The sequence below is a fragment of the Trichosurus vulpecula genome, chromosome 4 (assembly GCF_011100635.1).
Source record: "Trichosurus vulpecula isolate mTriVul1 chromosome 4, mTriVul1.pri, whole genome shotgun sequence".
In the NCBI taxonomy this organism is placed as follows: Eukaryota; Metazoa; Chordata; class Mammalia; order Diprotodontia; family Phalangeridae; genus Trichosurus; species Trichosurus vulpecula.
Window position 1 is genome coordinate 77,627,111 of NC_050576.1, and position 15,720 is coordinate 77,642,830.

Below are 15,720 nucleotides of genomic sequence, written 5' to 3' on the forward strand. Positions count from 1 at the left end.
CAATAATTCTTAAATTATCTCTCCTGGATTTATTTTCCAGGTTTGTCATTTTTTTTCAATGAGATGTTTTACATTTTCTTCTATATTTTCATTCTTTTGATTTTGTTTTGTTGTTTCTTGATGGCTCATGGAGTCATTAGCTTCCACTTGCCCAATTCTAATTTTTAAGGAATTATTTTTTAAGTAGATTTTTGTACATCTTTTTCCATTTTTTGTGCTTCCCTTACCAAACTGTTGACTCTTTTTTCATGATTGTCATACATCACTCTCATTTCTTTTCTCAGTTTTTGCTCTACCTCTGTAATTTGATTTTTTAAAATCCTTTTTGAGTTCTTCTAGGAGTTCTCTCTCTCTCTCTCTCTCTCTCTCTCTCTCTCTCTCTCTCTCTCTCAGCCTGAGACCAATTCACATTTTTCTTTGAGGCTTCACAGGCAGCCATTTTGACATTGTCATTCTCTTCTGAGTTTGTGTTTTGATCTTCCCTATCACCATAAAAACTTTCTATGGTCAGGTTTTTGCTTTGTTTTTGTTTGTTTGCTCTAACCTACTTCATGACTTTTAATTTTTTTTAATTTATTTTTATTTTTAGTTTACAACAGACAGTTCTACATAATTTTGAGTTCCAGATTTTCTCCCCTCCCTCCCCACTCCCTCCCAAGACAGCATGGAATCTCATATAACTACCACGAATGACTTTGCATTGAATTAATTTATACACTATGACTTTTAATTTTATGTTAAAGTTGGGCTCTGCTCCTGGGGTGGAGGGAGCACTGTCCTGAGCTTCTTGTGCCAGGGTAACAGGGCCTTGCTTCTGGCCTGTCCCAGGGCTTGGGACCTCACTGCTGGCTTGCTAGGGTGAGTCCTGTTGCTGGATTGCCCAGACGCCACCTTTGCTGGACTGTGCTCCTCACCTGAGTGAGGCAGAAGTTTCTGCTGACTTTCTAAGTTGCCTTGGCCCAGAAAATTATTTCACTCTATTCTTTCCAGCCTTACACTTTACTCCCCTTGGTGCATTATGCAATCCAACCTAACTTGCCTGCTGAATGAGGCTATCTCCATACCTTTCTGCTAGCTGTCTCCCATGACTAGAATGCTCTACCTCCTCACCTCTACCTCTTAAGTTCCCTCACTTCCTTCAAGTCTCAGCTCAAACCCTACATTCTTCAGTTCTTTCTTGGTCCCATCTGCTGCTACTGGCTTCCCCCCACTAATTGCTTTCCATTTGCTGTCTATATATTTTGTACACACCTAGCTATTTACACGTTGTTTCCCCCATTAAACTTGCTTCTCTCTATATCCCCAGTGCATAGCACAATGGTGCCTAGCAAACAGTAAGTGCTTAGTAAATGTTTGGTGACTGACTGATTGACTGGCTGACTGACTTGCATATATAGGCTGGATAAGAAAGAGAACTAGTTAAAACATTCACAAACACACACAGTGGGCTGGTCAATTTGGGGTTTGCATCTGCAAGGTTACTCTGTTCTAGGGCTCAGTATTGTTAAGCTGGAAATGTCTTGAGGATATCTTCTGAAACAGTTGAGCATGGCCCCAAGAAACACTGCTCTGTAAAGAGTAGGTATTTTATACATATGGGTGAGAAACTCCATTCTGCTGGCTGGATTCTTGTCTTTCTTTTGCAGGTCTTTGGTCAAATGCCAATTTATATAGTTCAAGATCTACAGTGGACCCTATGGCCAGAGTTACCCCATAGTTTGGTAGGTCAACCTCTAGCCTTCATTATTATGGAATAGATTTATGGGTGGGGGGTGGATTTAGGGGTAAGTTAAAGTGTGGCTGGAGAAAGGGGGAGAAGGTTGGGGACAAAACTTGAGGCAAGTTGAAGGCACGTGAGGGGTAGGACAACCAATGTTGAACCAGGTAAACAATTCTCCTAATATATACAGAGAGGTTCCTCACCAGTAGGCTGGCTACCCCATTGTTAAGAGTTTACTTACTACCTGACAGGTATTTGGCTAAGATTTGTGCATATAAATACAAAAGTCAAGACCCTGCCTTCTCAGAAGGAGTTTAATAGGGGAAAACAATACTTTTTGAAGGGAGTGGGAAGGGGTGGCTATGGAGTGATGTTTTGGGAAGGAAGGTCCATTCTTCATATAGACAACAGATACTATTTAAACAACTTTAACACATTCAGAGAAATGAATATGAAAATGGAAGAACATTGCAGGAGCTCAAACTACTACTTTTCTTCCTTCCTAATACAGCTTCCTCTTTGCCAACCTCAAACCCAGACTAGAGTTTCCCCTCTTTGCACTGTCTTCAGCACCCTCTGTATCCATTTGCAAATATTGGTGGGATCCAGCTTGGTCAGGGAGAGAGGGAGAGGACTGTCATTTGCCCCATTCTCAGAGGGGTGGGGGAGATTCCCAATGGCCATTATGTTCTCCTCTATTCCTGTCCTTCTTGAATTCTAGATTGCCAAGTACAAAGGCTTATTGACATGGTTGGAAAAATACAGATTACCTTATTTCTGCAAGACCAACTTATGTCACCATTACATGCTCTGTAAGGAACTCATCAGTTTCATCAAATCCCCAGAGGGTGGTGAGCACAATTCAATTTCAATTCAACTGAACAACTTTTAAACAATTATTTTGTACAGAGCACTATTCATCATGCAGGGAGAGATACAAAGGCTAGCAGACACAAGGTTACTTCCCTTAAGGAACTTACAGTCATGTAAAGGTGTAAGATACAAATACAAATAATTTAAGAAACAATAATGTATGGTACAGTCCATTAGAAGGAAGCAAAAAAACATTTAATGGGAAGTAAAAAGGTTCAGGTCATTATAGACAGGAAAGGTCAAAGAAATATTTATGGGGAAGGTGGTATTTAAGTGGGACTATTCAAGAGTCAGTAGGAATCCAACAGACAAATAGTTGTAGGGAAGACATTCCAGTCCTAGACAGCAGCATGAAAAAAGATTTCCGTTTTTGTTCATGTTTAGTAAATAGAATATTTCGGTTTGACTCCATAGAGTGCATGGAGATGAGAAATGAGGTGATAGAAGGCTAGGTACAGAGGTGCCAATCTGTGGAGGGCACCGAATGCCAAGAAGAGAAAACTGAATTTAAATGGTAGGCTTCAAATTATTGAAGATCCAACAATTGCTTAAACATTGAAGCATCAAGCAAGTGAGTAGAAGAGACAGGAGCCAGATATCTAAGGGGAAGAGTCCAGCATTGTTTTATGATGGACACCAAGGAGATAAAAGCAAACAAGGAAAATACAGTGGGAGGCCACAAGGCTTCCCACCAAGAACTCCATGTCCAATAGTCTTCCTTAAGGGTCCGTATGTTCATATTGCTATGTTATGGGTGCCTTTGGAGAAGCTGGCACATGAAAGGCCCTGTCTTCATGAGAGAGAATAAGGATTAAGATCTCTTCTATAGATTTCTGCTTGCAGTAATGGACTTACAAGACAGGAGATGTGGCTTCCTGAACCAGTCTAGCCAGGGTTAAAAGCATGTTTGGAAAAATTGTTTCACAGACAGAGGTCAAACGTTCAACTTTATTTTCAAGAGTACATGCTCGAATCCATTGATCTGACCACAGCTAAAGTGATTCAGGGCCAACCCTAGCACAGCCAGTTTAAGTGACAATGTATTAACCCCTTTGATACATGTACATCTAGGTGGAATCGAGTGAAAAAAAATCAACATCAAAGGCGACCTTGAATAGGAAAAATGGTCAGTCAGCAAAGGACAGCATGTGGAGGAGGAGAGGGATAATGCCAGCCATTTATTTCAAGGAATTCATGAGATGATTATACTTAGGTACATAAGCCTCTCAAGGCAGCTGCCCCCAATATCTGGGTACTCTAGAAATGACTGTTTCCGGTATTTGAAGCTATGACCTTGGTTTCCTGAGCACAGTGGTCTAATGGGCTGAGATGACTGGCCACAGCTAGGAGGAGATTGGCTATTTGCAAAGCTGCTAGGGGGGTCAGGGACCATCCTCTCACTGTCAGCTTTTTCTGGTAGCCAAGATGATGAGATGGAAGACAGCAGACCAGTGGCTGCTCTACAAATGTGTTGGTGGTGTCCGGGGAATGTGGCGCTTCTGTGCCTACCTCAGTGGCACAGCAGGTGGGTTCCCATAGCTATTCCTGTGACCTCCTTCTGTCCCTCCTCTTTCCCTCCATCTCCTCTTTTCTATTAAATTGCAGTGGAGGGGGCAGTTCTAGGATACAAAATAAGGGTGTCAATGCCTCTTTTAATCAAGATTTAAGAAAATGAAAACACAGTGAGTCCACTTTGTCAACCCATGGGTTGGAGTTGGATTTATGTAAGCCTATGGAGGAAAACTTCCTGGAAGTTGATGTCATGTAGAAAGAGGACAAAACAGGTCTCTTTCCACTCTATGCTTGAAATTCCTTGGAGTGATTATGAACCAGCACACATACCCTGAGCCCTTTCCAGGGAGGGGATAGCAGTGCTTAAGACCTCAGTCTCTCCCTTTTCCACTTCTCTGTTGGTGGCACAGTTAGAATCTTGCATCCCAGACTGCTGGTTTGGGTTCTGCCACCCTCAGCCATGACCATGGCCTCCTCAACCTCTTCAGCATATGCTGTTGTGTTCTGAGAAACAAGAAAGGGAAGACTGGACAGACTATGTCCTGAATTTCCTTCATAGAGTTATCATTGTCCCCTGTCCTGTCTTCCTCGGCATATGGGGCTGTTCTGCTAGCTGCTTCAGGTTTCCTACTCTGCTGCTCCATTCGGGACTTTGAGGAGAGGCAGAAAAGACAGTGGATGGAGATCTGAACTCAGAGTCAGGAAAACCTTGCTTCCTATTTCTAGCACTCAGCTGTGACTTTGGGCAAGTCACAGAACCTCTGAGCCTCAGTCTCCTCCTCTGTGCCCCTTCTGCTAGCATGACTGTCACCAGGCACGGGTCACCATGACTGGAGACCAACATCACACATTTTCCAGTGGATGCCTAAGATCAGCAAGAATGTTGGATCCCAAGCCCCAAAAGAGTTCCTCTCCTCACCAACTGAATTTGTCTCAGGCACCAGAATTCCTATTTGTGGCTCTATACCTTACATTTCCTTCCAGATAATGGGGCTTTTGTAGAGAGAGCAATTTCACTCCAAGAAGTTTTTCCCTAGTAAAATTCCAGGCTGTGTGGCAGGTAGATGTGTCAATTCTTCAAAATATATCAGGATGGGGGCTGCCAATGCTTACTATGCAGAGGGTTGACTGTGCTCTCACTTTGCTGTCTGCTCTGCAGGGGAGGAGCTGGTGGAGTTCTGGATGATTGCTGAGAGAATGCTCGGGATAGATGAGACCAATGATAAGCAGAAGGATACCTACCTGTCCCTCCTCCTGGTGCTGAAGGCCACTCACTTGCAGGAAGGGTCCTCTGTGCTGATTCTTTGCAATATGAACATCAGTAAGAATTTGAAAGGCACCATAAATGGGAAAACCATGGGGGGATCGATAGAATCAAATCTTTTTTTTGAGGGGGGAGGGCAGGGCAATTGGGGTTAAGTGACTTGCCCAAGGTCACACAGCTAATACATGTGTCAAGTGTCTGAGGCTTGATTTGAACTCAGGTCTCCTGACTACAGACACAGTGCTGTATTCACTGCGCCACCTAGCTGCCCCTCAAATCATTTTTCGATTGTCCACCTCATCACTTGTTTTCCTTGTTATTGCTGGTTACTGTAGCTCTCTAGTTAATTGCTCTGCTGATAGCTGACTTTTTATCCCAAAGTCTTTTTCTATGCATGATGAAAAACCTGTGGAGCCCAAGCAGAAACGGTCTGAAATAAGGCATATCTACTTAAGCTGGTGCTTTGCATTAGCCTGAGAGATGAGCTGCCTTTTCCCAGACTGGTACAGGTAACTATACTCTGGGTTGGGGCAAATGAACAGCCACTCACTTCCTCCTGAACCAGTGTGGCTTCATCATTTTGTCTGAAAGGAATTCCTAGACATACCCACACTCAACTGAAATACATTAAAGGTTTATTCCAAATCCTATTAGTAACACCTCCTGTTTTAGACTAGCTGTACTGCTGATCACTCCCATTTATATCGGATGATTGAGAGTTGACTAGAGAAACACGGGACAGGAAAGTCCTCTCTGTGATCATCTACTGCATTTGGATAGCTAAGGATGTGGGATCCCAATGCCTAATTCAAAAAGACTTCAAGACTGGGATTCTTCATAATCTTCAACATTTCCTCGGATTTTCTCTAAATCCATTCAATAGTCTGGGTTAAACTGCATTATGCAAGGTAAGGATAACATGTGTTCCTTTCTCCACTCCATAGCTCAGTCAGAACACTGGGCACAGGCCAGATAACCATCACCACTGCTCTCAGCAGATCTGAGCTCTAAGCACAGTCTCTACTACTGGTTCACTTTTCCCATCAGTTAAATGATGCCAATGGAATTAATGGGGTTAACATTTGGATCCCCCTTGTCTCCCAGGGTGGCTGCAAGGAACAAATAAGATAATATATTGAAAAGCACTTGGAGTTGATATCTTTACTTTTTTATTCTAATTTCAATTAACAATCATTTATTTTGTCTCTTTTCCATTTCTTCCCCCTCACACTGAAAAAGAAGTCATCATCCTACCTTCACCCTTTATTTGTCTGTGTCCTTTCCAGAGTCACTGATGAACTTCTCTGTGTGGCATTCCAAACAGTCCACTACCAGAAGGGAGATCCTGAGCCACATGCAGAAAGTGGCCCTGTTCAAAATCCAGAGCTACTGGCTCCCAAACTTCTACGTGCACTGCAAGATCAACATGGCCAAGGAGGAAAAATGCCAGGCTCTGCTGCAGGAGTATGAAGACCGCCTCTGTCAGGTGGAGGAGGAAGAGGAGGAGGGAGAAGAAGACACCAACTCCTTGCCAAGTGACCTCCCCCTTAACATGAACATCAGGAGACTTTATGTGACCCGGAAGCCATACTGCAGCAAGAAAACCAAGAAGAAGATGTGGCAATTCATTGAACAGGGCACATGGACCGTTGAATCTGAACTGCCCACCATACACACTTTGCAACCCCAAAAGAGCAAGTTATATGAGGAAGAGTTTCAAGGCTTCCCTGATGTCTTCTGTCCTCCACCAAAACTCATAGTGCGGATGGGTGCCCTGAGACCACTGCATTTTAAAGACAGTCTGTCTGATTTGAAGGTAAAGGAGAGCATCAGTTCCACAACCTTCAACAGCAAGGTGGACAAAAATAAAACCTATCTGCCCTTTTCTCTAGAAGGAGTCTGTGAGAAAAAATTCACAGCCAAATTACGTAATGCCACCCCTGTTATCAACCAACCCTCCCTGATATCCCTAAAGAAGGTGATTCGGAAAAGTTATTCCTTTGAATACCTCCACTGGGCTTTGACTGCTGATTCCTGTGCAGGGAACCCTTTTGGAGACTACCTTAAGCGTAAACACTACAAGATGGAGAACCGCCTCCTGCATCTCTGGAAGGACCTGGACAACTTCCTGACCATTTCCATCAGTGCCAAGAAAGGTGGCAATCTGTTATTTCGGCATACACTCGGAAATCGCATCTGTGAGCTCTATCTAAATGAGGACAATGGCCCCATCCTGCCGCTCAAACCTCAAACCATCCAGCATCTGAAAGAGCTTCTGCCCTCTGGGGATGTGATTCCCTGGATCCCCAAAGCACAGAGAGAGATATGCAAGGTAGGCTAGGCTGCTGAGACCTCACATGGCATTTGGCCCCTTGCAAGGACAAGTGCCTCCATCGGTGGGTGGATTCCAACAATGGTATTCCTACTATTTCTAATATTAATTCCTTGTAACTATGGAGGAAGGTGGTACAAGGTTGAATGAGCTTCCTAAAGCTACCACATACATTGAATCTTCCAGGTCACTGTACAGCAGGCCACTCTTGTTCACTTCCCTCTGAAAGTACACAAATGTAAATTCACCAATAGTCCACCTGGACAGTTACTGTTTATTGTCTAGGCCTAGTATAGCCATGTTCTCATATACTAGGCTTGTCATAGGATCTTCAGCATGTATTCCTCTCATCTAGGAAGGCTTAAGAAAATCATTCCTCCTCCTGAGAAAGCTACGGCAGTTTGAATAAGGGGCTTGCTACCCCAGTCTATACATCTAAGATCCTCTAGCAGGGTTCATAGAATCAGATAGCAGGTGGGAAGACAAAGGAAAATGGTCATAGCAGGATAACCCTGACAGGAAACTGATTCACTATGGCCTGAACTCAGGCTTCATACTAACTAGTTTACAATTAGAAAGTTAAGCTGTGATGTGATCAAGTCCACAGGACTGGACTTCATTAGAGATATGACATCAGCCAGTAGCCTCAGGCTAACAGTGAAAAAGACAAGGGCCAAAAACAATGGCTTAAGTTAGAATTCCCAGCTCCCAGCTCAATTTAATTCAATTATTAAATCATTCCACATACAAGGCACTGTGCTAGGTGCCGTGTGAGACATATCATGAATGGTGTGCTCCTTGCCCTCAAGAAGTAAGACAGGAGAATATCTAATAAAAAAGATAAAATATACATAAATGCCCACATGACACGATAGAACACAAGAGATACAAAAACAGGGGGAAGGGCCGTGAGTGTTCAGAGAGGGAGATACCATTTCCAACTAGGTAAATTAGGGAGTGTTTCATGAAAGAAGGGAAATTTAAGTGGATCTATGAAATGTGGGTAAGATTTCAACAAGTAGAAATGGACAGGGAGGGCATTCCTCATAGAAGGAATAGTTTCATTGATAGCCAAATATGGGATGCCATTCTCTCCATCTGCTAGTCTAAAACCAGCTTTTAAAATGCCTTCAATTAAAATTTTAAATTAAATTTAAAATTAAAATTGTTTTAAAATTTTTCAATTTAAAAAAAATTTATTTTATTCTGAACTTAAGAAATAAAACAAGCATTTCCATAACAATAGAATGGCGGGGGAAGATTACATATGAAATTCCAAGTTATGTATAATTTGCTATTCTTTTTATATATAGAATAAAATCATGTAACTTTTTTTTCAGTGAAAACATTCTATCTCATGATAACAATGGTTTCCCTTTCCAAATTCTCACAAACCATCCCTTTAGTAAATGTGCTTTGGAATGTTGACACAAGTAAACTCAAGTTCACTAGTCTGTAATTTGAAAACATCACTCTCTTCTCTTTAAAAAACAAAGTGGGGCAGGGCAGGGGGACATTTGTTCATTTTCAACCCTTCAGCACTTTTTTTTTTGCAGCAGTAGCCAAATTTTATTTAGTTTTCAGCATTGATTTTCACAAGAGTTTGAATTACAAATTTTCTCCCCATTTCACCCTCCCCCCCACTCCGAGATGGCATATATTCTGGTTGCCCTGTTCCCCAGTCAGCCCTCCCTTCTGTCATCCCACTCCCCTCCCATCCCCTTTTCCCTTCCTTTCTTGTAGGGCAAGATAAATTTCTACGCCCCATTGCCTGTGTGTCTTATTTCCTAGTTGCATGTAAAAACTTTTTTTTTTTGTTTTTGAACATCTGTTTTTAAAACTTTGAGTTCCATATTCTCTCCCTTCTTCCCTTCCCACCGACCCTCCCTAAGAAGTCAAGCAATTAACATAGGCCACATGTGTATCATTATGTATAACCCTTCCACAATACTCATGTTGTGAAAGACTAACTATATTTTGCTCCTTCCAAACCTATCCCCCTTTTATTGAATTTTCTCCCTTGACCCTGTCCCCTTTCAAAAGTCTTTGTTTTTGATTACCTCCAACCCCATCTGCCCTCCCTTCTATCATCCCCCCCTTTTTTATCTTCTTCCTCCTTTTTTCCTGTGGGGTAAGATACCCAAATGAGTATGTATGGTATTCCTTCCTCAGGTCAAATTTGATGAGAGCAAGATTCACTCATTCCCCCTCACCTGCCTTCTCTTCTCTTCCCACAGAACTGCTTTTTCTTGCCACTTTTATGCGAGATAATTTACCCCATTCTATCTCTCCCTATCTCCCTCTCTCAATATATTCCTCTCTCATCCCTTAATTTGATTTTATTTCTTTTAGATATCTTCCCTTCATCTTCAACTCACCCTGTGCCCGCTTTCTCTCTCTCTCTCTCTCTCTCTCTATATATACATATATATTTATATATATACATATATATGTATACATAAACACGTACATATATACATACATATATACATACATACACACTCACATATACATATATACATAAACATATAAATATATATGCATATTCCCTTCAACTACCCTAATACTGAGGTCTCATGAATCATACACATCATCTTTCCATGTAGGAATGTAAACAAAACAGTTCAACTTTAGTAAGTCCCTTGCAATTTCTTTTTCTTGTTCTTTTTCTTGATTACCTTTTCATGCTTCTCTTGATTCTTGTGTTTGAAAGTCAAATTTTCTATTCAGCTCTGGTCTTTTCACTGAGAAAGCTTGAAAGTCTTTTATTTTATTAAAAATCCATATTTTGCCTTGCAGCATGATACTCAGTTTTACTGGGTAGGTGATTCTTGGTTTTAATCCTAGCTCCATGGACCTCCGGAATATCGGATTCCAAGCCCTTCGATCTCTTAATGTAGAAGCTGCTAGATCTTGGGTTATTCTGATTGTGGTTCCACAGTACTCAAATTGTGTCTTTTTGGCTGCTTGCAATATTTTCTCCTTGATCTGGGAGCTCTGGAAGTTGGCGACAATATTCCTAGGAGATTTCTTTCTGGGATCTATTTGAGGAGCTGATCAGTGGATTCTTTCAATTTCTATTTTGCCCTCTGGCTCTAGAATATCAGGGCAGTTCTCCTTGATAATTTCTTGAAAGATGATATCTAGGCTCTTTTTTTGATCATGGCTTTCAGGTAGTCCAATAATTTTTAAATTATCTCTCCTGGATCTATTTTCCAGGTCAATGGTTTTTCCAATGAGATATTTCACATTGTCTTCCATTTTTTCATTCCTTTGGTTCTGTTTTATAATCTCTTGATTTCTCATAAAGTCACTAGCTTCCACTTGCTCCAATCTCATTTTTAAGGTAGTATTTTCTTCAGTGGTCTTTTGGACCTCCTTTTCATTTGGCTAATTCTGCCTTTCAAGGCATTCTTCTCCTCATTGGCTTTTTGGAGCTCTTTTGCCTATTGAGTTAGTCTATTTTTTAAGGTGTTGTTTTCTTCAGTATATTTTTCAGTATTTTTGGGGGTCTCCTTTAGGAAGTCATTGACTTGTTTTTCATGGTTTTCTTGCATCCTTCTCATTTCTCTTCCCAGTTTTTCCTCTATTTCTCTAACTTGCTTTTCCAAATCCCTTTTGAGCTCTTCCATGGCCTGAGACCAGTTCATGTTTTTCTTGGAAGCTTTTGGTGAAGGCTCTTGCACTTTGTTGACTTCTTCTGGCTGTATGTTTTGGTCTTCTTCATCACCAAAGAAAGGTTCCAGAGTCTGAGACTGAATCTGGGTGCGTTTTCACTGCCTGGCCATATTCCCAACCAACTAACTTGACCCTTGAGTTTTTCAGCAGAGTGTGACTACTTGTAGAGTTAAGAGAACTATGTTCCAAGCCTGGGGTGGGGGGGGGGTGCACCAGCTCTGCCACACCAGCACTCCTCCTTCCCCAAGAACCTCCAACCCGGACTGGGCTTAGATCTTCAGCAGGCTCTTCACTCCTGCTCTGATCCGCCACTTAATTCCTCCCACCAGGTGGGCCTGGGGCCAGAAGCAACTGCAGCTGTAGTTCTGTAGCTGCACCACCACCGCTGCCCCCGGGGCGGTAGCCGAACCATGAACTCCGTCTGCTCCCACAGCTTTTCCCACTAACCTTCTCTGTTGTCTTTTGTGTTTGTGGGTTGAGAAGTCTGGTAACTGCTGCAGGTCACTGATTCAGGGTGCTAGGGCACACTCCGCCCAGCTCCTGGTCTGGTTGGTCCGTGCCCCCCATGCTGGGCTCTGCTCTGCTCCGCTCCCAGCTCTGTGCAGGATAGACCTCACCCAGAGACCACCCAGGCTGTCCTGGGCTGGAGCCCTGCTTCCCTCTGCTATTTTGTGGGTTCTGCAGTTCTAGAATTGGTTCAGAGCCATTTTTTTTAGGTTTTTGTAGGGGCTCAGCAGGGAGCTCATGCTAGTCCCTGCTTTCTGGCTGCCATCTTGGCTCCGCCCTTCAGTAGTACTTTTCTTATTCTTCTTAATTTGTCGAGAATCACTGGTAGCAGCTTAGCAATCACATTTATCCAGTTCGCTAAGTACTGTGAGATGTAGTTCATTTGGGTCATTTGAGGGTAGTTAAGGGTTCTCTTTCAGTCTCTTCACTTGGGTTAACCATTTCCTGTTAACTCTTTTTAATCACTCCTTGTTTGCCACTTTTTTTTTAACCAACCAAATATAAAGGGTAATCATATGACTTAAAACAAAAGAAATTAACAATGAGTTAGCAAATACAATTAGTCAAAATATTAAGATATCAAATGCAGGTATTGCTGTGGGTCATGCTTTCCCATCCTTCTCACCTTGTGGTGGAGTTCTTGAATAACATGTTTTGTTTTATTTTTTCTTTCTGGTTTACCTTTTTATGACTCTCTTGAGTCTTGTATTGGAGATCAAATTTTCTGTTGAGCTCTGATCTTTTTATCAGAGTGTTCATTGAGTGTTTATCTCCTTGCCTGAAAGATCATGCTCAGTTTCTCTGGGTAGTTGATCCTTGGTTGTAATCCAAGCTCCTTTGCCTTACAGAATATATTCCAAGCCCTCCAATCTTTTAAGGTGGAAGCTGCAATGTCTTGTGTAGTCCTGACTGTGGTTCCATGATATTTGAATTTTTTTTTCTGGCTCTTGCAGTATTTTCTCCTTGAACTGATAATTCTGGAGTTTGGCTACAATATTCCTTAGCATTTTAAATTTGGGGTCTCTTTCAGGAGGTGATCACTGGATTCTTTTGATAACTATTTTACCTTTTGGTTCTAGGATCTCAAGCTAATTTTCCTTGATAATTTCTTGAAAAATGCTGTCCAGGCTGCTTTTTTAAATCACTGTTTCAGGTAGACCAACAATTCTTAAATTCGCGCTCCTGGATCTATTTTCCAGGTCAATTGTTTTTCTGATGATGTATTTTATGTTTTCTTCTTCTTTTTTTCATTCTTTTGATTTTATTTGCCTGATTCTTGATGTCTCATAGAGTCGTTAGACTTCCACTTGCACAATTCTAATTTTTAACAAATTGTTTTCTTCAGTTAGCTTTTGTACCTCCTTTTCCATTTGGCTCATTCTACTTTTTAAAGAGTTGTTTTCTTCAGTGTACTTTTTCCCATTTTGTCAATTGTATTTTAAAAGGAATTGTTCAATTTTTCTTCTACCTCTCTTATTTGACTTTTAAAATCCTTCTTGAGCTCTTCCAAGAAGGCTTTTGGGGCTTGATAACAGTTCATATTTCCCTTTGAGGTTTTGAATTTGGGCATATTGACAATGTTTTCCTCTCCTGAATTTGTGTTTTGATCTTCCATGCCACCAAGATACTTCTCTGTGGTCATTGTTTTATTATTGCTTTTTGCTCATGTTGTTTGCCTTTCTTCTAGCTTTTAAAGTTGATCTCTACTTCTGGGACACAGGGGCCAGAGTCCCAGGCTTCTTGTGCTGGTGACTAGGGGCCTGGTTACCGGTTTTGTGTGCTGGGGCCTCAAGTGCTGGCAGCTGGAGGCTGGTAGCTTACCTGGTGCTAAGCTGGAGTCGGTGGTGGCAGCTGGTCTGTGGCTGGTGTTGGTGCTTGCCTGCTCCACCACCCAGGGGCCCAGGATCTCCTGCTGGTCTGCTGAAGTGGGTCTTGCTGTTGGCTTACCGGGACACCTCCCTTCCTTACTGGTATCCTACAGCCACAGTAAGAGGGACCTTTCCCTTAATCCCCTTAGCCTCCTGAGCTAAAAGACTCCTGCACTCTTCCTTCTGCTGGCTTCACTATTTCAGGATTTTTCCTGGGGCAATATTCCCTGGTTTTCTCAAGGTCAATAAGGGAAGGTGAGAGCAACTTACTGCTTACTCTGCCATCTTGGCTCCAGTAAGTTGAAATAGGTGATTTTCACACATTCTATCTGTGGGCTTATAGTTCAGGAGCAGCTGCTGCTGCCACTGCTGCTACTGATCCAGTCATTTCCAAGGCCTGCTCCTGGGGCCGTATTGGCCTGTCCTGCACCAGACTGTGCTTCTCTCTCACCCAGTTCCAATAGATCCCTCCCATTGACCTTCTAAGTTGCCTCTGAAATCTGTGGGTTGAGAAGTCTGGAAACTGCCACTGCTGCCAGTGATTCAGTCCCTGTAGGTCTGCTCTGGCTCTGCTGGGGCTGGGTCTGTGCCAGCTCAGCCTGTGCTAGACTGCCCTCCTCTCTCAGCCTGGTGGAACAGACCCTTCCTATCAACCTTCCAGGTTGTCTCGGGCTGTAAATCTGCCTCACTCTCTTTCTTTGTGTGTTCTGCCACTCTAAAATTTGTTCAGTCTCACATTTTAAAGGTATTTGAAGGGGTTTGGGGTAGAGCTCAGGTGAATCCCTCCTTTCACTCTGCCATCTTGGCTTTGCCCCTGTGGTGGGATTCTTTTTTTTTTCTTCCTTTTTTAAAAATTATTTATTTCTTTTTATTTTTAGTTTACGATACTCAGTTCTATATAATTTTGAGTTCCAGATTTTCTTCCCTCCCTCCCCTCCTCCCTCCCCAAGACGGCATAGAATCCCATATAACTTCCACATATAACTTCGCATTGAATTAATTTACACACTAGTCAAGTTGTGGAAAAGAATTATGACCCATGGAATAAATCATCAGAAAGAAAAAACAAAACCAAAAAAAAACCAACCAAAAACAAAAACAAAAGAGAGAAAAAAAGGGGGGGGGAAGGTGAGCATGAAGTGTGCTGCAATCTGCATTCATACTTCATAGTTCTTTCTCTGGATGTAGATGTTGGCCACTTTTAGTCTATCCTTCCTAGTTCAAATATTGTCCTCATTTAAAAACAAAAAACAAAACCATAAGCATACCAAGAATTAGGTCATACCGTTCGCTCTTCAACATCCGTTCTCTTCACTGTGTTCATCCGGAACAGTGATCCTGTCCCTTCTTTAGTCTTCCTCTTGTCCCCAGCCTGAGCCAAAACAGCCATGTCAGTGCCATCCGCCCTAGCTCATTTTGGCACAATGTAAACAAGTCTTGCAGCACTATGTCATTCATGTTTTCATGGTGAGTTACTTCCCCTTGCCTCCATCTTCTTCACAAGTTGTCAACCTGAAAGAAAGAGGACTACCAAAGTAATAACAAGGGTCTTTAATGCAGGCAAGGGAATTGCAGGAGAGCCCACAAGGGGCAGAAAGGGCAGGGTTTAAATATACTTCAACAGAGAAAAGTGCTTGGGTGGGGCAGCTACAGGGAGGATTAAATTGTTTTATAAAACAGCCAAAGGCTGGGGAGGATGGAGAGTGGTAGCATCTGATCACAACAGCTGGTTCCAGGGGCAACTTGTTTTTTTTTTTCCACTGGTTTGGACCAACTTAACCAAACTCAGGCTCTGGAGTTAGGGCAAGGTCAGCTCATAGCTAGCTGCATTTAACATTCCCCCTTTTCATCAAGATTAATTCTGTCATTGACCAAGGGAGGCATCAAGAAGTTTGATGAGCTGCTGGACCATGACAGTATTAAGTACCTTAGTCCCAAGTTTCACTGAGCAGGAAAGGCAAGATCT

At 42.3% G+C, this 15,720-nt stretch overlaps 1 protein-coding gene across 1 annotated transcript in view; it reads left to right on the forward strand.

Annotated features, from left to right (window-relative positions):
* The window catches only part of RGSL1 (regulator of G protein signaling like 1), a 111,934-nt gene that overhangs the window by 20,367 nt on the left and 75,847 nt on the right, over positions 1-15,720 (forward strand). Inside the window, exons 3-7 of the mRNA XM_036757679.1 lie at positions 1,647-1,721; positions 2,442-2,571; positions 4,014-4,118; positions 5,265-5,426; positions 6,656-7,701. Of these exons, the coding sequence (XP_036613574.1) occupies positions 1,647-1,721; positions 2,442-2,571; positions 4,014-4,118; positions 5,265-5,426; positions 6,656-7,701 (1,518 nt within the window). The remainder of the gene's footprint in view (positions 1-1,646; positions 1,722-2,441; positions 2,572-4,013; positions 4,119-5,264; positions 5,427-6,655; positions 7,702-15,720) is intronic.